We start from the raw sequence: 21737 nt of genomic DNA on the forward strand, positions 1-21737 counted from the left end.
TCAGAGTATAGGCAAACAGAAAAGGATAGGGGAATCTTAAGCAAAAGACCTGCCGTGGTAGAGTTTTTAGTTGAATCTACAGTAGAGGTTGCTATTAAAAAAGTAGGGGATATAAAATATCATACGATAACTATAAGAATCAATCAGAGAAAATTAAAAATGATTGGGAAGAGAGATTAGATAAGCAATTTGCAAGGGGACAATGGGAGGACATAAGTATGGCTCCCAAGTATGAAACAAAGTTTGGAAGATTTAGGATTTTTGCTTTGAAGTGTTTGCATAGGTATTTTTATACCCCAACCAGACTCCGAAGAATTTTTCCTCGAGTAGATGGCAAATGTTGGGGTGTGATGCGGAAAAAAGAGGAAACTGAGAACATATGTTCTGGGAGTGTAATGAGTTGGCAGACTTTAAAAATTCCCTAGAGAGTATCTGTCAGAAATAATGATGTAACTATGGAAATTATTATTTTTGTAACTTTAATAGAGCTCGTCTCCCTGATTTCCTCTGAAAAATGGGCCTGAATGCCCAGTTGGATGATCCGGTAAACAAAAGTCAATAAATAAATAAATAAATAAATAAATACATTGAGCTGGAATGCAGGATCTGAATTGCATAGACATAATGAGGCTTTGTTAAGTTTAATTCTGATGGCTGCCAAAAAAAGCAATTACTATACGATAGAATCAAAGTCTAAACCACTGTATTTGAAGTATTGAATATTGTAACAGAGATAAAAGAACTGGAGATGGGATCTTTTAAAAAGTGAAGGAGCAAATTACACAGAAACAAATGGAATTTGTGGGAACAATACATGCATAATAATACTGAGGAGGAGGAGGAGTGAGGTTTAAGGGAAGGCAGGAATTGAGCAATTTATGTAATGTTGGACTGATAATAGTTATAAAAAAGAACGCATGTGATGTAAAATGTACATAACTGGAAACATGTTAATATGGTCTGTTTTCTTTTATCTTAATGTATGCTTGCCTATGTCTTAAGTGATAATTTAATAAAGGTGTTAAGAATGAGGTCACAACTTGAGCCTTTTTGTCATGTTTATGGTCACTGAGCCAGATGACCATGAAGCTGTTGCCACTGTCCATTTGTTCCCATCACCAAGCAAGAAAAGTCTGTGGCATGGCTTTCACACTGGCAGCCATGAGGGGAGATTCCTAGTATGGCCCCAAACCCCACCTACAGGGATGATATTGGCACCGATAGCACTGCAAGAGCATTCTCCTCCCTCCCTCTGATGTGTGTGTGCTCTCACTCACAAGCTCAATGATAGCTACCATCACTGGCTCTGGAACACTAAGCCCACATCCTCTGATGCTGCAGCCAATGTCACTGACTTAACAAGTAGAAAGCTTGCCTGTGATGCTGGAAGATCAAAAGACTGTATGTTCTATTCCAACATCAGATAAGTGGATTAATTTTTTTTCCAATGCTGACACTACAGTGCAGCATAAATGGGTACTGCAATCCTGAGTATCCCATCCTTTGGATGAGATATTAAATTAAAGCCCATCTGCCTGAGCTTCAGGTAGTTCAGATGGACATAAAATATCTCACAATACTTTCTGAAAAGAATAGGGGAATTTTCCCAGTGCCTTGGCCAAATTTCCCCTAGTCAGTATGACTACTACCAATGGTTTCCCTTGAAATGAGGCTGCTAGCCTAGTTGAACTAACCCAGGCAACACAATGTATAAGTAAAAATAAATCTCTCTCCCTTCAGGACTGGCGAGTCATAAACTGCTCACCCACACAATTGTTTCACTTCACATAAAATATTTCAGGTTGCACAAGGCCAGTCCTTCTCCAAATTCACAAACACAGATAGTACTGACAAACTCTATGACCCCCTCCAATACCAGTGAAAAGACAAAGAGTTGATCTAACATTCCTAGGGCTGCCACCTTTAGAAATACTCCCAGAATGCGGCATTTTTAAGGAACTATGAAATTTTGCAGCACAAACGATACCAACAACCAGTACAAACCATATGACGTCATTATTCTGTCAAAACAAATGTTCACTCTTGTAGAACCGTTGTTTCATATAATATTAATACGTTTCAGATACAGAATAATTGCTTTATGCAACGATTAGAAGGAACTTAGGAAACGTTTTTTGTCCCAAAACCTTAGGACCTTTGCCATTTTATGTACCCCCCCCCCACGCAGGATCATGCAAATGTCCAAATAGGGACTGTCCTCTCTTCGAGTCCTCCGTAAAGAGGGACGGGTTAAAATGTAATGTACATTCCAAGTCCAGTACGAAATCCATATTATTGGTCCTAAATCAAAGGATCAATTCTGTGGCGAAGCCTCCTTTTCAGCACCCTGGCGGAAAGATACAGGTGACTACGATGATCATCATCGTTGTCTGGCTTTCCTTCACACAAATGCCCCCCCCAGAATTGTTATGTATGTCAGGGGATGTGGATGGAGCAGTGTACATAACTCTCAGCCGCTTATCTCCAGAAATCAGGGTCACTTTCAGAACTAATCAGAGACCTGTTTGTTTTAAATGTTTAGTACCATTAACTTGAGGAGTTACAGGGAAACGTACCAAAATCAGAGATAGTTGAGAGTTATGTGCAATCTTGACAAAATCATTTGTGAAACAAGGAAGCAAATACAATACCTTTAGGTCAAAGAATTAGACTACGAAAATATTGAAAGTGTGATAGTTTGTTAAAATGACAGAGACTTCAGAAACACTGGTAGCAACAGGAACGGTACCTAAGGTAAACAGTTACAGTTCACAACCAGCAGAGAGTTAAAAAAGTTATCCCAGAACGCATTGCGCTGCTGTCATGGCTGCTCACTTAAGTTGTTTATAGCACATGGGTAGAAGCAACAGAAAGATTAAGTGTACATTTTAGAAAACGTTATCAAGTGTCATAAATTCTATACCTTTCTATTAGGTTTGTGATTCTGAAAGAAGGAAATATCTTGTGACAGGGAATGTCAGCATATCCTGAAATATGGTCTGTCGAGCTAGCTGTGCTCAGGGGTTTTCAAACCGCTTCCGAGTTCCAGGAATCGCTTCAGCACCAGAAGTCTCTGACAGGTAAGTCACGGATCATCAGAACCTGTAGAGTGTGACATTGTAATGTTGATTTTGTTTTATTTATTTATTTTTTCTTATAAGTGTTTTCATGAGTGGGTACTTGAAACGGGAAGAGACATGTCTAATATTTTATCTGTGGCAATGAAGTATGGTATTCTTAGGATCCACCGGTTTGCTTTTGAGAACGTCTTGCAACGTTTTGCTTGTTTGTGCTTATTTGTAGTTATTGTGTATGTTAAATAAGCGTGCTGAAACTACTTGCATTGTTTCTGTGTTTCAACCTTCTGTCACATTAAATGCCAAGTTCATGCATTTTGGGTGCGTGCGTGTTTGCTAGAGATACTCCTCAGCATCCCTAGCATCACTCCTAACAGCGCCGACCCACTCACCTGACCCATCTGTTACATGTGCAAAGACTGAGTTGTTTTAACGTTCTTAGGATTGCTACGTTTAGAAATGTCCAGCATGGGAAGTTTAAATGTGAAATTTTACAGGGTAAACTAAATCTACATGGAGGTAATTGGGTGTTCTTTTGATTCGAAATGACATTTTAGTCTTTAGGAAAGAGCGCCTGAGATTTCTAGTAAATATATGCAGAGAGGTAATGTTTTATTCCCATGTCAGGCGTTGTTTAACAGTAGTAGGTTCAGCAGTAATAGCAGTAACTGGCTTAAGTTAGTATAAACTTTCCTATGAATATGTGTGTTGCAGTTTTGATATCAGCAGGTTCAACAATAATAGCAAAAACGGGCATAGATTTCATATCAGTTTTGCAATGAAGACATGCGTATGTTCTTTGTAAAGGCTTTAGATGGTTATTTTGTAACTTTTGAACTTTTTGCTTTGTTTAAACTTTCATTCATACTTTAAGCTAATTGCTGTCTAGTAGGCTTACAAAATTGTGTAGTCAGCTAAAAGCTGCTGTCTGCAATTTACTTGACCTGCATTGCATTTCCGTTTTTTTCACTAAATAGGATTTAGAATTTGAGGGTGTTGTGAGCAAACTGATGAAACTTCTTTGAACTGTCATACTTCATGTTTTAAATAATTTATTCTAGATTTCTTACTCTTAAAGAGTGCTGTGTGCATGTGTATACATGCACATATTGGTGGGGGAGGAGTTACAGAATGGAATTTATTCTTCCAGTGCAAAATGCAACAGTAGGCCCGTGAAGCATTGTGACATAAGTTGCTTTGACACATTAATGGAAATTTGCCATTTGGAAACCAAACTTGCATTAACCTTCTTAACGAAGATCTTATGGTGCTCAAAGAGACTGATTTGCGCATTAAGTGCAGAAAATCCGTTATGCAGAATTTCAGAGGCAGTGCCAACAGCAACACACAGTGCATGCAGCATTGGGGTGTTGGATACAGAAAATGCAGCCTTTATGGAAACATGCCATGCATGGCTAATTTAGGGTACAAAATGCAAGACATGCTCCTTGAATGCTGAAGCATCTGCTAGAGGCAGACTCACTGTGACATACAGAAAATGTGCATATGGTATATATGTGTGCATCTTCTCTCTTTGTGTGTGTGTGTGCTTGTATATGCTAGTACACAGATGTTTGTGTGTATATGCAGACTTCTGTATGTGAATACTTGCATATTGCATGCAGACATATAATGATGAGTTATATAGTTATATGTATAACACACACATTCACTAAAAGCAGGTGACAGATAAAGCTCATATATGTAGTAAGGCGCATTTTAGCAAAGAGTCATGCGTAACAAAAAATCATTAGAGTATTTAGTGTATCTGTGCAAATGCAAAAACAGTGAAAATAAATGAAGCTATAACCACTGTTGAGCTACACGCTCTAGGGACCTAAACCTTGTCACCACAATAAACAGGACATGCTGGAGGGATATATTCCTGTCCCAGAGACTTCCCATACTCTGGAACAGGCTACCCATCAATGTCAAGCAAAGTTCTTCATTAGCACTCTTTAGGAAAACTCTTGATGAGTGGATGGGAAATAGGAAATACACCCGGGGATCACTTCTTTGTCTCTGCTCGACAGTGGTACAGGAAAATAACTTTCTTGGGTGGCGTAAGCCAGGGAACCTTGTTGGCTAGGCTTACATAGGCCCTTGGGCTGATAACGTAGTACCTACCTATGAACTTAGCATTTTGGACTTCTTTGAGAAGGTCACTAAAGCTATGGCAAGACAAAACAGTGCACACTGCTTCACCCAACCTGAGCAAAGTATTCAGCACAATACCTTACTTGGCCATTGTAGAGTAAATTTACAAAATTAAGCATAAACCCATATGTCACCTGATGGATAGCTGGATAACTCACTGGCAGGACATAAGAAGTTAGGACAGGGGAATCCACTGCCACAGAGAGGCCACTCATTAGCAGAGTCCCACAGGGATCAGTGCTGGCGCCTCTCCTTTTTGGTATCTACTTCTCTGAAATCAAGGCAAAAGTCAGTGGCCTCTGGCTGACCAAGTTTGCAGACAACTACAAACTAAGTGTGGTCATTGAATCGGTTAAAGACACAGATAACCCTCAAGAGGGCTTGGCACAGATAAGCAACTGGTGTAAGAGGCATTGACTAAAACTCTGTGGGGAAAAAAAAGAACATAATAGTTCACGTTGGAAAGACTGCTCTCCCTGGAAATTAACGCATTGATAATATACAACTAAAAGTTCACCCTGTGGTCAGGGATCTGGGAAACCTTGTTAATAGTAACCTGATCTTTGACCACCAGTGTCTACTACAGTGAGAAAATCATTCTGTGTTGCACATCTTATGAATAAGGGCATGGCATCCAGTTCCAAAGAAGTCATTATTTCATTGTTTTGCTGTACTCTGCCCTCATCAAACCAGTCATTGAGTAAAACGCACCCTTCAGCATGTACTTGAGCAGACAGTTGCAACAGCTTGAGAGACCACAGAGGTTCCTCATAAAAAGACTGCAGGGGGCGAACAACGAGTCATATGTGGACTGTCTCAAAGCCCATCCCTGTGCACTGTCTCCTGCAAACTGCTGTGCAGTGATCAATCCCTAGCCTACAAGGAATCCGGTGATCCCACACTAATAGATTTTTTTGCACATACACAAAACAAATATCATAAAAAAATAAATAACCATTTGAAGGACCTAAATCTCGTCTGTGACATAAGCGGGACACGTTACAGGGACAAGTATGTGTCTCAAAGGTTATCACTTCTCTGGAATAGACTTCCTATCCACGTGAAGCAAAACTCACTAACCCTATTCAGATGTAATTTGGACCAGTAGATGGGAAATTGCAAATTTACCCTGGCTTGGCATCTGTGTGTCTAATGGATAGAGGCAGCCTCTGAATGCTTGATGTGTGCAAGCCTGTATTGTAACTGTAAAATTTCTTGGGGCATTGACATGTCAGCAATATTTTGGTAAGTTGGGGTAAGCTTGGCTAGGCTTAAAGTGGCACTTGGGCCAATAGCCTAGTAACCACCTATTAACCTATAAGACAACCAGACAAGGAATTATAAAGAATTATTTAAAGGAGAGTTGAGACTACCATATCCTTTTCCCTTTTTTCAGCCATGCCCTCTGTGGCTGTCATGCTGCTTTTCATCATTGTCATATAGCATGGTCCAGTCTTAGAATTGTTATCTGTAACTAATTATGGTATAAAAATGAATCTGTGATCCAAATAGGGAGCTAGAGAGTGGGAAAGGTTGCACATGTTGAGGATTGCTTCCATTCATGAGGAAGGGTGGGATGGTCTAAGTTCCAGCATAGTACCATTTTAGAGTAGACTGGATATTGCAGAATGCCCGATCCATTTTGTGACGGTGCAGTTCATACACCCTTAATGTTATTACCTAGCTGTGCTGGCTCATTTCTGAACCCCAGATTAAGATTAGTGTGGACCAGGTTGCTTGGTAATTTACCCAGGTAACTTTGGATACTTAATTTCCCATGACATGTTTGGTGGTGTCAGTGGAGACGATAGTGCGCATACAGGGTCTGGAAAGTGATTTAAATGAAGAGGTTTGCTATAAAAGTACTGGGTGCAGTGTTAGAAAACTAACATCTAACACTGTGGAGTGTTATTCGGAGGAATTGTCACTGCTTATTATGATGTTGCCTACATTGTCCCACCTTTGTTGTTGCATTATGTTTTATATTGCCTGTGCAGCATCAGCATCTTTTTGATATATTTTCCTTGCTGTGTACACAGTCACCTGGTAATCATACCATTATATTATGCAACACATCTCAGTGATGGGGGTAAAGTTTTTGTTTACAATATTTTGTCACAGTTGTCTGTGTGCTAAATGTTTTGCTGTGTTCTTTCTCTTGTTAAGTATATTGTATTTATTATTATTAAATAATTTAAGTAGTATGGCATTACTGTAAATGTTAAATACGTAGATGTGCATGAGTGCATAATATATGGCAAGCTATTATTAGAAGTAGAAATTTGTGATTGGTTGCCAGATTTTTTCCTCTTTTAGGTGAGACCAGTATGCAATATAACACATTCATTCACATATCTCATTGCCCAGACATGTATTACTGTAATGGGTATTGTCCAAGATACATAATGTTTTATTAACATTCACAGAATGAATTTGTGAGTGTTCGTATTCAGAAGTTAACATCTGAATGTAGTAGTAGTAATCTGAGGATAACATAATTAGCTGCATTATTTACAGAAATCCTGTTTTTTTATATAAAGTTCCTAAAACTGGAAGTGTACGAAAACACTGTAATACCTTTTACTGTTGGGGCTTTCTTCTTTCACCAGATTGTCATTGCAGTGACCAAAAGCTGACTAGTTATTTAAACTGTAGTAAAAGAATTGCCATTTAAATACACTTCATAAGGAAGCTGCTACCTGAAATGTGGCTGACTCATTTGTGCAGTAGGTGCTATTACCAAAGAAAATGTGTGCACATGACGTTATTGCACAGAATATAGTTTGAATGCTGTAAAAAGTTAATGCTGTGCATATAGATGCTTATTTGTGCCAATAACTGCATAACCTGCAAATGTAGAGTATATTTATGTCTGTATTTATTGTATTCTCAAGTTACTGTGGACAAATGGTTGTAGCTATTGTTTGACTCGTGTTTACTTGTATTTCCTTTTAATATTTTAGTTGTTTTGTTTTGTGAAAATTAGCTTTTGTAGGTTTAAACAGATATGCAGCTTTACATGGCAAGACCTGCTGTAATGCTTTTTCATTTGGTCAGTTTGCTTGGAAGTTTGTAGACCCATCCAGAATTTAGAACAAATTAAGAGTCTTGATCACCCCCCACCCCCCAACACACACACATTATGGAAAACCGATGATATCGTTTAAGCCAATACTGCTAGTTATTTCAGGCAGGCTGTTGCTGCATTCTTGCTTTTGTTGAGAGGTATATAAGCCAGTTCTGTTGTCAGTAAAGAAGCAGCGTTGTTTTTTATCTAAAGTACATCAGACCTCAATTATGCATCTTCTCATTCTGTGACAGACCAATGTGGTACAAGTAGGATTAAGAATAAGTCCTCTCTAAGGACAGGGTGTTTTATATAGTTAGTCAGTGAGTAATTTTGTAGTGGGCTGGCCCAAAGACCATTTTTATCTGTCTTGATATGTAGGCTTAGAAAGAAATTGCATATTGGCAGATGAACAATATACAGCTAAACTTGTTATTTTACAGTTTGACATTTCTAGGGTTAAGAAAATTTGTGACAGTTTAATCAGGAAGGAAGTCGCAAGTTAACAAATATTGTGACAAAATGAACCGGTAAGTCTTCTTGGAAGATCAAGAATATTAGGAGTAAAACATGTTTATAGGAGAATAAGAGGAATTTACCAGTACTGAGAGAGCATCAAGTAAATTTCCATAAAATAATTTTAAAAAGCTTAATTATTGAAGTTTCTGATATCTGTGGGTAAGAAATACCAAACGGCTCAAGACAGAGTGAAAATACACTTAGTAAGATTCATTAAGTAACTGGGGTAGTCTGCCTGAGCAAAGCACCATTTCAACCGACTGCCAGGTTAAAAAGCTTCACAGTAGTAAAATTTGATGGACAACATTTTACATGGTTCAATTACACGAGTGAATAATAATCATTATGCACTAAATGAAATAAAGATACAATTGTAATGTCTGCAATTGTATGATACGATTATCGGGTATTATAAGTTAAGACAGTTTAGGTTGTACAATAATAAGCAATCAGGTTATATAATAAGCAATCATTTCTAAACGTTTGTATGATAAGGTACAATTATATTGTCACTAGATTTTATATTGCTGTCTGCTCTGCAAAAGAGGCTAATTCTTGGTTACCTCAATGGGTTTAAAAGTCTGGTATATAGTGCACATGCTTTTTGGATACCTAAAATTTTTTAAGTTCCAGCCAATTGAAATCTTCATCAAAATAATGCTCCCCCTGAAAGAATCATATTTATTTGAAACTGCACATTTATGTAAGCCTATGGCAGGTAACACCAACATCTTAATTAGAGGTAAAACTGTCAATGGAGAGTCCTTACCTGTACCTCCTAAATGTGGTAGATATTTTTTCATGAATCTCTTCATATCAGCATGTGATTTCTCCATTAAGCATAACCTTTGCAAGGATTACACAGCTGCTTCAGATGAAATTTCAGTTTGTTTATTGAAGAAAAAAATGATATGATGTGCATTAAGGAAAGCTGCAGTATTTAACACATTCTGATTTTTGAAATGAATATTTAGACATTTTCGATTTTATTCTTTTTTTATTGTTTAAATGCACATTTATGAAACACTTAACACTCAAAATGTGCTAGTCGTATACAACACAACCAGCTCTCACCTATCCCAGACATAAAAATGTGACATGGGTGCTCTTCCATTCTGCCTCCTCAACCCAAGGTCTAATTGTAAATAACGGGCATTTCTAGGGCAGATAGCCCTACCATCTTCGGCCCAAGTTAGAATTGTAAACATGCTTGTGTTTAGTATAGAATGTCTCATGTCCTGGTTGTAAAGTAGAGTCACCATTGTGTTCAAGTTTAGAGTAGACATCCGCACACATCTCCTGAAACCACTTCGCTCTGTGGAAGAATCCCATTCTACACCACTACAAAAGTACTTTAAAACAGTTGCTCTGTTGCTTGATAGAGTGCCCTCTGTTTCATATCACAGGTGTTCTGTAAAAATGACACTTAAGTCTACAAAACAATGATTTTCATCTCTGCTGAATTGTTTTTTTTTTTACTGTACTCTTTTTAGTTTTAAACAAGAAACATCTTTATTATCACATATGACATGGGCATTCATATGTATACCAATGAAAACGAACTATATTGATATAATTCTAGTTGCAAACATGCATATAATCTATCCAATCATTGTCCATCAAATATTCCATAGCAAATTCATATCCTGGCTTCTTTTAAACCTCATTCCTCGTTTACATATATTGTTCCTACAATTCCCTTTTTTTCTATGTAATTTGCTCCTATCCTTTTCTAAAGATCCAAATTCCATTTTTTTATCTCTGTTACTATATTCACTACTTCTAGTAAAGTTGGTTTAGACTTTGATTTCCATTTTCTACTAATTGCTTTTTCAGCAGCCACCACAATTAGACTCAGCAAGGCCTTACTATGTTTAGGCAATTCCGATTCTGTATCAGGTCAAAAAAATTTCAATTTGCTCACCCAGTATCTCTGACAGAGCAGTCTGCAGGGAATCTTTAAAGTTTTCCAACTCATTACACTCCCAGAAAATATGTTCCCAATAACTCTTTTTATTCCCTGTCACACCTCCAACATTTGCTGTTTATCTGAGGAAAAATTCTTTGGAGTCTGTTTGATGTATAAAAATACCTATGTAAATACTTCCAATCAAAGATCCTAAATCTTCTAGATGATGTTGCATATTTGGGAGACACAGGCACTACCCTAGGAATGAATTTGCGGTCACTCATCCATTGATCTAGTTTGCGTTTGAAAAGGTCAGGGAGGGGCTTTGTTTAACATGAATTGAAAGCTTGTTCCAAAGAAGTGGCAGTCTCTGGGAGATGTATTGATCTCTCCAGCATAACATGTTCATGTCAGAGGCCAGGTTAAGATACCTGGAGCGAGTGACCCTCCTGCAGTTTGATTTATGAATGTGTAGTATTTCTATCCGTGCCAGGTCGGAGACTGCCTTGTAAGCCAGGCACAGATCACCCCTTAGCAACCTGTAGAAGACTGAATACAGTGGCAGGGCTTTGAAGTTTTTCTGCATAAGAGTCGTTTTGTGTACTGTGTAATTTCTTGGTAAGAAACCTCTCTGTTCTCTCCAGTTGTTGCAGGTGTCTGGTGAGGTACATCCAAAAGGTAGCATCATATTCAATTATTTGTCTCATGAGGGCTGATTATAATGGAATTGTAACATTCTTAGAGCTAGATGCGATGCCTTTACTTATAAGATGTGCCATATAGAAGGGTTTCCTTACTACTGTGGATAAGTGGTGGTCAAAGTTCAGATTGCCATCAACCTGAGTACCCAGATCATGTGTCCCTAATTTTGGCTCATACTGTTTCTCTGACATACCACAATCCATAATACTTTTTGAAAAGTGTTGGATTTGCATGAAGAAATAATGACATTTATTTCAATTAAAGACTTTAGAAAATGAATAGTAATTCATTTTATTTATATCGGGAACGTCCGACTGGGACAGAGCCCATTTTCAGAGGAGGCCCTGGGAGAAATGCTTCGGATGCTTGTAGTCTTATTTTGTGAGCATACTAAATCAGTAGTATTGCTATTTTCAGAAGTATCTGATTTGGAATCTTTCTCCAGGAGTCTGTTGCTGAGAGGATGAGAGATATGTTACAAGTGCGCAACTTAGGCAAACTGCATAAAGTTATTGTAACAGAAAGTACTGGATCATATCAGAGACTTGGGAAGTCATTGTTAAGAAGAAACTGAAAACTGTTTTGTTATGTAAAGCTTGGTTCAGGTTATGCTGTAACAGAATAGCTATGTAAACATAACTACGTGAGCAGCTAGAATGCAATTCAAATTGATTATTTTGCTGTGCACATTTTAAACATAGATTGGCTTAAATTCTGGATTGATGTGTGTGTTTTTTAGAAATAATTTGTGGGAAATGCTGTTCAGAAAGCACAGTTGTGTAAAATCGTACTATAACAGAATATGTCCTTGCCTTCACCGCTGCAGTATTCATCACGTATGGGATTTCCTACCATGGAAGCCCGATATCTGGCCAATCTACCAAAGCCTACCATTGCTTTAAGGTACGTTGAATGTCACCCAGATGCTCCTCATGTAGCGTAGAGCATAAAAGTGACGTTCAGGTAAACCTTCCTCTGAACTAATTGCCGCTGTAGGAATGCCAGTCCAAGGAAAACCAAAGAAAACCTGCACATCCATTTAGGAAAAAGGCTTTGGGAATGGAGGGAGGAAGTGAATAATGCAGCGAGGGAGTGAATAATGCAGCGGTAAAGGCAAGGATATCTACTGTTATGGTAAGATTTTACACAACTGTACTATGTCCTTACATTCACCGCTGCAGTATTCATCATGTATGGGAGAGTGCTAAAGCTCAAGAAGAAACTTGGGTGGAGGAAGCAGTAGTAGAGCCCTCTAAGAAGCTATGAAGAATGGCATTAGCAAAACCAGCACTAGTTCTGAGGTACCATCCAACTTGTAGTGTTTGGTAAAGGTATGCACAGAAGTCCAGGTAGCTGATTCAAGAATAGAATCGGTGTAAGCCCTTGAAAAAAGCACCAGAAGAAGCCACAGCTCTAGTAGAATGAGCCTTTACAGAAGAAGGATGTCTCTTGCCACAAAAAGTGTAACAAAAAGAAATAGCCTTTGAAATCCAAGTAGAAATAGTGTGCTTGGAAACGGCTAATCCAAAAGACCTGGGATGAAAGGAAACAACAGATCAGATTTTCTGATAGCTAGCTTTAGTCTTATCCAAATAAAATCTGAGCTGTCTGTGCATGTCCAAAGTATGCAGCACCCTTCTCACTGTCAGATTGCAGAGAGGGGAAAAAGTAGGCAAATTAATAGACTGATTTAAGTCGCAGCTCATTAACCACATTGAACATAAAAGAAGGATGAGTACGCAAGAACACCATGTCCTCATGGAATATCAGAAAAGGAGGATAAAGCTATAAGGGCTTGCAACTCAGACACCTGTCTGGCAGAAGTAAGAGCCAACAATAGCACTCTCTTCCAAGAACAATGTTGCTAGGAAGCTGAAACAGCAGGCTGAAAAGGAGCCGGAGTCAGTTTCTCCAGAACAAAATTAAGATTCCAGGGAGGAGGAACAGGCTTCCTGGGAGGTCTAATATTAAGGATGCCTTTAAGAAATTGCTTAGCCTCAAATCTAAAAGCTAAAGGAGGAATTAAAGGCAGAGATCCTGAAAGATCTGATAAGTGGGCCTTAGAAGAATAGGTCAAACCAGCATTGAGCAACTCACACAAATAAGAGAGAGTCAAAGGAACATCCGCAGTAAGTGGATCCAGGTTACGAGAGAGACATCAAATAGAAAACCTCTTCCATTTAGATAAGAAGGATTTCCTAGTAGAAGGTTTCCTGGCTTCCTGCAGGATCTGCAGCACATCCTCAGAAAAAGGTGACTGAGGAATCCAACCCCTATCACCGACAGTGTCAGTTGAAGGAATGGATGAGAGATCCCTTGTCTTGTGTGAGTAAATCCACCCTGTGAAGTAACTTGTGGTGATTGCCTTTGTCTAGATGCAGAAGTAGAGGGAACCAGTGCTGTTGTGGCCAAAAGGGAGTCACAAACAAGATTTTGGGAGCATCCTGTTGAATCTTGAACAGGACGTTCAGAATAAGAGGAAGGGGAGGGAATGCATAAAGAAACATTCCCTTCCAAGAAAATGAGAGGGTGTCCACGTTCCATACCAGAGGACCTGGGACTCTTGGCACAAAATAGAGGAAGCTGATTGTTCAGAGGGGAGGCAAAGAGATGTACTTGAGGAGTACCCCACTGGTGAACAATGTCCAGAAACAAATCCCTGTAAAGCATCCATTCATGGGGTTGAGTGAAGGACCTGCTCAGAGTGTCTGTCACAGTGTTCTGATCTTAAGAGATATAAACCTGCCTGAAGTCACTTGATACTGAACAGCCCGATCCCTTACCAGAAGTGCCAAAAGGCAAAGAAAGTAAGGTCTTGTTCCCCCTGTTTGTTGATATACTACATAACTGTGGCATTATCTGTGAATACCTTGAGAGGCTCCAGAGAGAAAAGAGGATGAAAGGGCTGAAGAGCTGGCATAAGAGCTCTTATCTCTTTGATGTTGATATGCTCCTTCTGCTGACGAGGTGACCACACTCCCTATTCCTTCAGGGAGCCAAAAGTTGCTCCCCATCCCACAGCTGAAGCATCTGTGAACAGATCCTGAGAGGGAAGAGGGGGATGAAAAGGGAGCCCTGGATTTAGTGACAACTGCAACTGCTGAATCCACCAGAGAAGTTCCATCTTGAAACAAGGAACAAGAGGAACTATAAAGTCTAGAGGATGTGTGTATGTTAAAGCCACACTGACTTCAGAAACCACTGGAACTTCCTCATATGGAGTTTGGCCAGATGGAGCATCGGAATGGTGGAGGCCATGAAATCCAGAGCCCTCAGAAACTCCCTGGTTGTAATGAAGGCCAGGGGAAGAGGAGTTTGAAAGCAAGAAATGAGAGCTAAGGCCTTTGGAGGAGACCGGGATACCAGCATTGGCACTGTCTGAATCCTGCAACCCAGAAAGATATGATCCTGAGAAGGGAGTCAGAGAAGACTTTTTGAAGTGTATTGTGAACCCCAGGCTCTGAAGAAGAGAAATGGCAAAACAAATATTTTGCAAAAGGATCTCGGAGAGGATGCTTGAATCAGCAAGCCTTCTAATTAAGGAAATATTTGGATCCCTTGAAGCCTGCATAAAGCACTCACAAGAGTGAGACATTTGGTGAACACCCATGAAGGAGTAGAAAGGACAAAGCACAGAACTGAAAATGCCAGGAAGCAACAGGGAAGCACAAACTACTTGAAAAGAGGATGAATTGGAATATGGAGATAAGCATCCTTGAAATCCAGAGACACCAGAAGGGGAAAGAGTCTGAAGAGACAACATTCGAAAGGAATGCACCTTCAAAAAAGTGTTTAGATGAGAGAGATCTAGAATCAGTCTCCAAGTACCCTCTTTTCTGGGCACTAGAAACATTCATGAATAAAACCCCTGCCCCGTTTGGGACACCGGCACCTCTTGAATAGTACCCTGAGACAAAAGATCTGGAAGAATCTCTGGGGGAAAAGTTGTTGTTCTCGAGGAGGCTGAAGAATGCCCATAAAAGGAGGACGGGATTTCCACATCATGAAGTACCCTTGATGAATGATTGATGGAACATATGAATCCTGAGTAATTCAAAGCCAAATAGGAAGAGAGAGAGAAAGGAGAAGAGAAAGAAGAATGTGGCTGAGAATAGGTAGATAGTCAGATAGCACCTGGTTTGTCAGGAAAGAAAGGCTTCTGAATCCTTGCGGTCTGAGTGGCCTTAGGAGGAGGAGCCGGTTTACCACCCTTTTTACCTTTAGCAGGAGACCTCATAAATAAAGATATTGAGGACCTACAGACACTGGATCCTACCCAGTTCGGCTTTAAGGGCAGATCCTGCCTCTTAAACCTGGTCGACTTCTTTGAAACAGTCACCAAGGCCATTGACGAAGGGAAGGTGGTCCACACAGCCTACCTGGACCTCGCAAAAGCCTTCAATACAATACCCCACTCGGGCATTATAGATAAGCTCGCTAGCTTAAATTTAAACCCCTATGTCACTAGATGGGTTGCAAACTGGCTCGAGGACAGAACCCACATGGTTAGAATTGCTGGAGCCATGTCAGACTCCAAACCAGTTACAAGTGGCATCCCACAAGACTCAGTCCTGGGACCTTTCTTGTTCGGTATATATTTCTCGGAGGTACAGGCCAACACAGAAGGACTGTGGCTGACCAAGTTCGCAGATGACTGCAAACTGGGCACCATAATCGACTCTCCAGCCGACACAAGCATCCTTCAAAAGGGCCTCATAGAAACAGACAACTGGTGCCAGAGCCATGGCCTCAAGCTAAATGCCAAAAAGTGTATAGTCATCCCCTTTGGCAAAAACAAAGTGCCCACAAATTACCACATAGGTGGTAATCCATTAAGTACAGAAGAAGTCATTAGGGACCTGGGGACCCAAGTTGATAGCAATCTCTCATTTGACAACCACGTAGCCAAAGTGGTTAGAAAAACATTTTATATAGTCCACCTAATCATGAAGGGATTCACATCTAGATTAGGGGAGGTCATCGTGCCTCTTTACTCATCCCTCATCAGGCCCATAATCGAGTACAATGCCCCTTTTGGGATGTACCTTACCAAACACCTGCAGCAACTGGAAAGACCCCAAAAGTACCTCACCAAGAGGATCAAAGGGCTCAAACAGATGCCATATGCTGCCCGGTTAAAGAAACTCCAGCTCTACTCAGTGGCATACCGCCTGCTCAGAGGCGACCTGTGCCTGACGTATAAAGCCATGTCCAACCCGGAATTAAGGGACATGCTGCACCTCAAAAAATCCAAATCCCATCGAGCTACACGCTCGATAGACTTGAACCTCAGCACTGAAATAAATTAGGACATGCTGGAGGGACAGATTCATAACCCAGAGGCTCCCTTTACGCTGGAATAAAATCCCAGTCCAGGTTAGGCAGAGTCCCTCATTTCCTCTCTTCAAGAGGAATCTTGATGAGTGGATGGGAGATCATAGGTTTACCCCAGGTATCACTTCTGTGTCACTGTTAGACAGAGGCACAGTATACTAACCTCGAAAAAGGGCATAGCAAAATTAATTTAAAATGGGTGGCAAAAACCAAACATACTCTGGCTAGGCTTATAAATGCCCTAGCGCAGATAGCCTAGTATGAACCTATGAACCTATGAACAAAGGCTGGCTTAGCAGAATAGTTTTATCTCAAGTTTAGGCGCAGGAGAAACAAACACTTGTTTAAGCTCCTATAAGGTCTTACCCTTGTCCTGAAGAGACTTAAACCAGCAGCTGCTTCCCCACACAAGTTTATTATCCCGAGGAGTGTCCATCAACTTAACCTTAATGTCATCAGGTAAAGGTTGAAGCCTAAGCCAAGAATTACCTCCTCATTATTGAACCAAAAGCAGCAGCCCTAGAAGAGGCATCTGCTGCATCATAACTACATTTGATAGAATAACAGAGTACTTGAGAGGAAGTCCCTAGCATGGAAAGAGCATAAGATTTACTCTGAGTCTGGAAGATCAGGAAAAAGCTGACAGGCCTGAGAAAGAAGACTCAGTGCTTACCTAGATATATGGGTGTGATACCCTAGCTTTTAGGGCAATTAGGTATCAGAAGTATAAACCTTCTTACCCAGCCTTTCCATGGTTCTGATGTCCTTGTCAGAAGGCAGTAACTTGGACGAAGGAAGCAATTGAGATGGCTTATCAGAGGCTACAGACACAACAGAGGGGGTCAGCAGCAAGACATTTGAACAAAAAGGAACAATCCTCGGGTGCTTCTTGGGAATAGGGGGCAGAGAATCAAGTCATTTAGAGGCATTGGAAAAAACGTTCAGTAAAGCAGCCAAAACAGTAAGAAAGACTGCAGATTTAGGAGATTAAATGTGCAGTAACTCATAGCACCTCCTTATGGATGTCCGAGACCTGAGCACAATCCCACTTAAATTCCATCATCCTAGAGATTGCATCCCCAAAGGAAATTTCTTCAGGAGTGTCAGACTATTGGATTCCTCCTCCTCTGACCCAAAGTCCAAAGGAGAAGGAATCTGAATCGAATAAGTAAGGAATTCTTCATCAGACTCCCACCCTTCCTTGGAAGAATTCAGTCCTCTGGGCCTTTTAATTGGAGAAGAGGACAAAGGAGAAGCAGGAACTGAAACCCCTTGAGGAGGCCTTAATGATAGTAAAGTATTAAATAACCCCTGAGTAAAGGCCTGCCACTCACTTTGTGGATCCCTAGGAGCAGAAGAAACATGTTAAGTTTCCCATTTCTTTTTACAGGGACTCCAGCCTTTGGAAAACTTAGAAGGCTCTGACTCAGGACTGGATTTGACAACTGTAGTAGAAGCTTCTTCCCTAAGAAGCAGCTGCAGAATCCCCATTGACCCCTCGGAAACCATCAACTTTTCTGTCGTAGTTTGACAAGTTAGACTTTAAAAATTTAAACTTACATTTACAGTTTTTTGGAGTATGTTACTATTATTCTTGTTATTCTTTTTCTTCTAGTTGTTAGTTTGCCTATTAAGATGTCCGAAAAAGACAAAAGCCCGGCAGGCTTGTGGTAAATATGGTCGGAAAATTCCTTTATCTGATGCTCATAGGTTCATACTAGGCTATCTGCCCTAGGGCATTTATAAGCCTAGCCAGAGTGTGTTTGGCTTTTGCCACCCATTTAAAATTAATTATGCTATGCCCTTTTTCGAGGTTAGTATACTGTGCCTCTGTCTAACAGTGACACAGAAGTGATACCCGGGGTAAACCTACAATCTCTCATCCACTCATCAAGATTCCTCTTGAAGAGAGTCAATGAGGGACTCTGCCTAACCTGGACTGGGATTTTATTCCAGAGTGAAGGGAGCCTCTGTGTTATGAATCTGTCCCTCCAGCATGTCCTATTTATTTCAGTGCTGAGGTTCAAGTCTCGAGCGTAGCTCGATGGGATTTGGATTTTCTGAGGTGCAGCATGTCCATTAATTCCGGGTTGGACATGGCTTTATACGTCAGGCACAGATCGCCTCTGAGCAGGCGGTATGCCACTGAGTAGAGCTGGAGTTTCTTTAACCGGGCAGCATATGGCATCTGTTTGAGCCCTTTGATCCTCTTGGTGAGGTACTTTTGGGGTCTTTCCAGTTGCTGCAGGTGTCTGGTAAGGTACATCCCAAAAGGGGCATTGTACTCAATTATGGGCCTGATGAGGGATGAGTAAAGAGGCACAATGACGTCCCCTGATCTAGATGTGAATCCCTTCATGATTAGGTGGGCTATATAAAATGTTTTTCTAACCACTTTAGCCACGTGGTTGTCAAATGAGAGATTGCTATCAACTTGGGTCCCCAGGTCCCTAATTACTACTTCTGTACTTAATGGATTACCACCTATGTGGTAATTTGTGGGCACTTTGTTTTTGCCAAAGGGGATGACTATACACTTTTTGGCATTTAGCTTGAGGCCATGGCTCTGGCACCAGTTGTCTGTTTCTATGAGGCCCTTTTGGGAGGATGCTTGTGTCGACTGGAGAGTCGATTATGGCGCCCAGTTTGCAGTCATCTGCGAACTTGGTCAGCCACAGTCCTTCCGTGTTTGCCTGTACCTCCGAGAAATATATACCGAACAAGAGAGGTCCCAGGACTGAGCCTTGTGGGACACCACTTGTAACTGGTTTGGAGTCTGACATGGCTCCAGCAATTCTAACCATGTGGGTTCTGTCCTTGAGCCAGTTTGCAATCCATCTAGTGACATAGGGGTTTATATTTAAGCTGGTGAGCTCATCTATAATGCCCGAGTGGGGTATTGTATTGAAGGCTTTTGTGAGGTCCAGGTAGGCTGTGTGGACCACCTTCCCCTTGTCAATGGCCTTGGTGACTGTTTCAAAGAAATCAACCAGGTTTAAGAGGCAGGATCTGCCCTTAACAAAGCCGAACTGGGTAGGATCCATTGTTTGTAGGTCCCCAATATCTTTATTTATGAGGTCCATGATGATCCTTTCCATAGCTTTGCAGACCAAGCTAGTCAGGCTTATGGGGCGATAGTTTCCAGGATCCATTGAAGCACCACCTTTATGGAGAGGGACCACTGTTGCTGTACGCCACTCTTTGGGCACATATCCTGTAGTAAGGCTGAGATTGAACAGTAGTTTTATGTTTGGGTTTAGCTCTTCTTGGAGTTCATGTAGGCGCAGCCGGGACACCATCTGGTCCCATTGATGCTGTGTTTTTGCTTTGGAGAGGCGGCTCTTAGCTGAGCATCTGAGATGTCAGGGGCAGCACTCTGCTGGGATAGATATTTGCCCTTTTGGTGGGGAGGGGAGAAGTTTGCGCTGAACCTGTCAGCTAGGATGTTGGCAATGTCTGTGGGTTCGTGTATTTTTGTCATTTTGGACTAATTCTGAGCATATCTGGGAATTACCACCCAGGTTCCTAACATAACTAAAGAAAGCCTTGTGATTATCCTTAGTGTCCTGTGCAATTTTTCTCTCGAAGCTGTCCTTAGACAATTTTATGTGTGCCCGTAGTTTTTTGCTAATACTGATCAGTGATGCCTTCCCTTTTTGGGATTTTGCTCTGTCATTTAGTAGCTTCCTCCTTCTATTGTATAGTTTGTTTATGGCTGGGGTCCACCAGACAGGACGTCTGCCTTTGGAGGATTGGGTCTTGGTTTTATTTGGGATCGCATGATCCATGCATTCCTGAAGGTGTTCATAGAATGCGTTTATAAAGGATTCTGCGGTCTGGGCCATATTTTCCACAGGCCCGGGGGCTTTGAAGGATTCCACCTCAGTTTTGAGGAGTGTGAAATTTGCTTTAGAGAAGTTTTTCACTGTGGTTTTCTGGGCAGGGGCATACACTTTGCATACTTTCTCCAAGAAAATTGTTTTGTTTATCATGCTTTCAACCCAAAGGCCCTAGTTAAATGCAAGAACGAATTAATACTGAAGGGATTATTTTCAGCCTCCTTTAGTGAGGCATTATCTGGAGCTTCAAAAGGAAAATCAAGAAAAATGTCTCCCACTTCTCCAAGGATTTCAACTGCTTCTCCTAAGACCAGAGAAGTCCTTGAAAATATCTTTTTTTTGGATCCATCAGTTCCCTTGGATCCAAAAAAAGAAAAGGCCTAAATCTTCGAATCTGACTTCATCCTTAGATCCGAGACGTATATGAAGAAACAATCCATGGATCTGACTGTCTCTTCAGATCTAAAAAGCTTGAAATTAAAAGACACCTCTGATCAGACCTCCTTGGATCTGACACAAAGACCTGCTGATGTGGGTAGTTTTACTGAGAACAAGATACTCCCCCCTCAGTGGACTCTGTTCCCTCCAGAGTTCCTTCCCTGTTCTTTGGCCAAAATCTCCTTCAGGGATGTCCACTTGCTCTTCCAGAAAATGATGTGGAGAAGTTAATGAGAAAAATTTTCTATGTGCAGAGCCATTCAGTTATCCTTTCGGCTCCTACCCCACTGGGTTAGGAGATCGATACAGCCACTGCTGCACCATTGCTAGTTCCTCCTCTGACTTCATTCAAGGTCTTGGAGCCCTTGGATCCGAGTTGTCTGAGCCTGTTCACTTTGGATGTGAGAATCCTTTTACTCTTGGCTGTGAAGCTTGCTCTGAGCTCTTCAGTGCAGTCAGACCTGGAGAGCTCTTGGACCCAGTTCTACCCTGTCCGGTCTGAGGTGCTTCACTCAACTCCCAGGGTTTTAGAGCCATCTCTACACCTTGGAGTTGAGGCAAGGGTCAGTTCGGCTCTGACTTTGGCTTCAGGAGGACTGTCCTCAGGGCAGGGTGGGACCATGGATCAGAGAGACTTGCTGTCTCGGATCTGGAGTCCTGTCCCTCACCGGGGTGGTCTGCCTTTGTGGTTATGG

General features: G+C 41.0%; 1 protein-coding gene across 2 annotated transcripts in view; it reads left to right on the forward strand.

Annotated features, from left to right (window-relative positions):
• Window positions 1–2272: 2272 nt before the first annotated feature.
• TTC27 (tetratricopeptide repeat domain 27) overlaps window positions 2273–21737 on the forward strand; it is a 2723583-nt gene continuing 2704118 nt past the window's right edge. Inside the window, exons 1-2 of one of the 2 annotated variants that reach the window (XM_044058498.1) lie at window positions 2273–2364; window positions 2935–3080. In XM_044058498.1, coding sequence (XP_043914433.1) covers window positions 2975–3080 — 106 coding nt within the window. In that variant the 5' untranslated portion in view covers window positions 2273–2364; window positions 2935–2974. Of the gene's footprint in view, window positions 2365–2768; window positions 3081–21737 lie in introns of those variants that run through there. The other variant, XM_044058490.1, reaches the window with a different exon arrangement.

The sequence above is a fragment of the Protopterus annectens genome, chromosome 1.part2, assembly GCF_019279795.1.
Source record: "Protopterus annectens isolate FY-2018-M chromosome 1.part2, PAN1.0, whole genome shotgun sequence".
Classification (NCBI taxonomy): Eukaryota; Metazoa; Chordata; order Ceratodontiformes; family Protopteridae; genus Protopterus; species Protopterus annectens.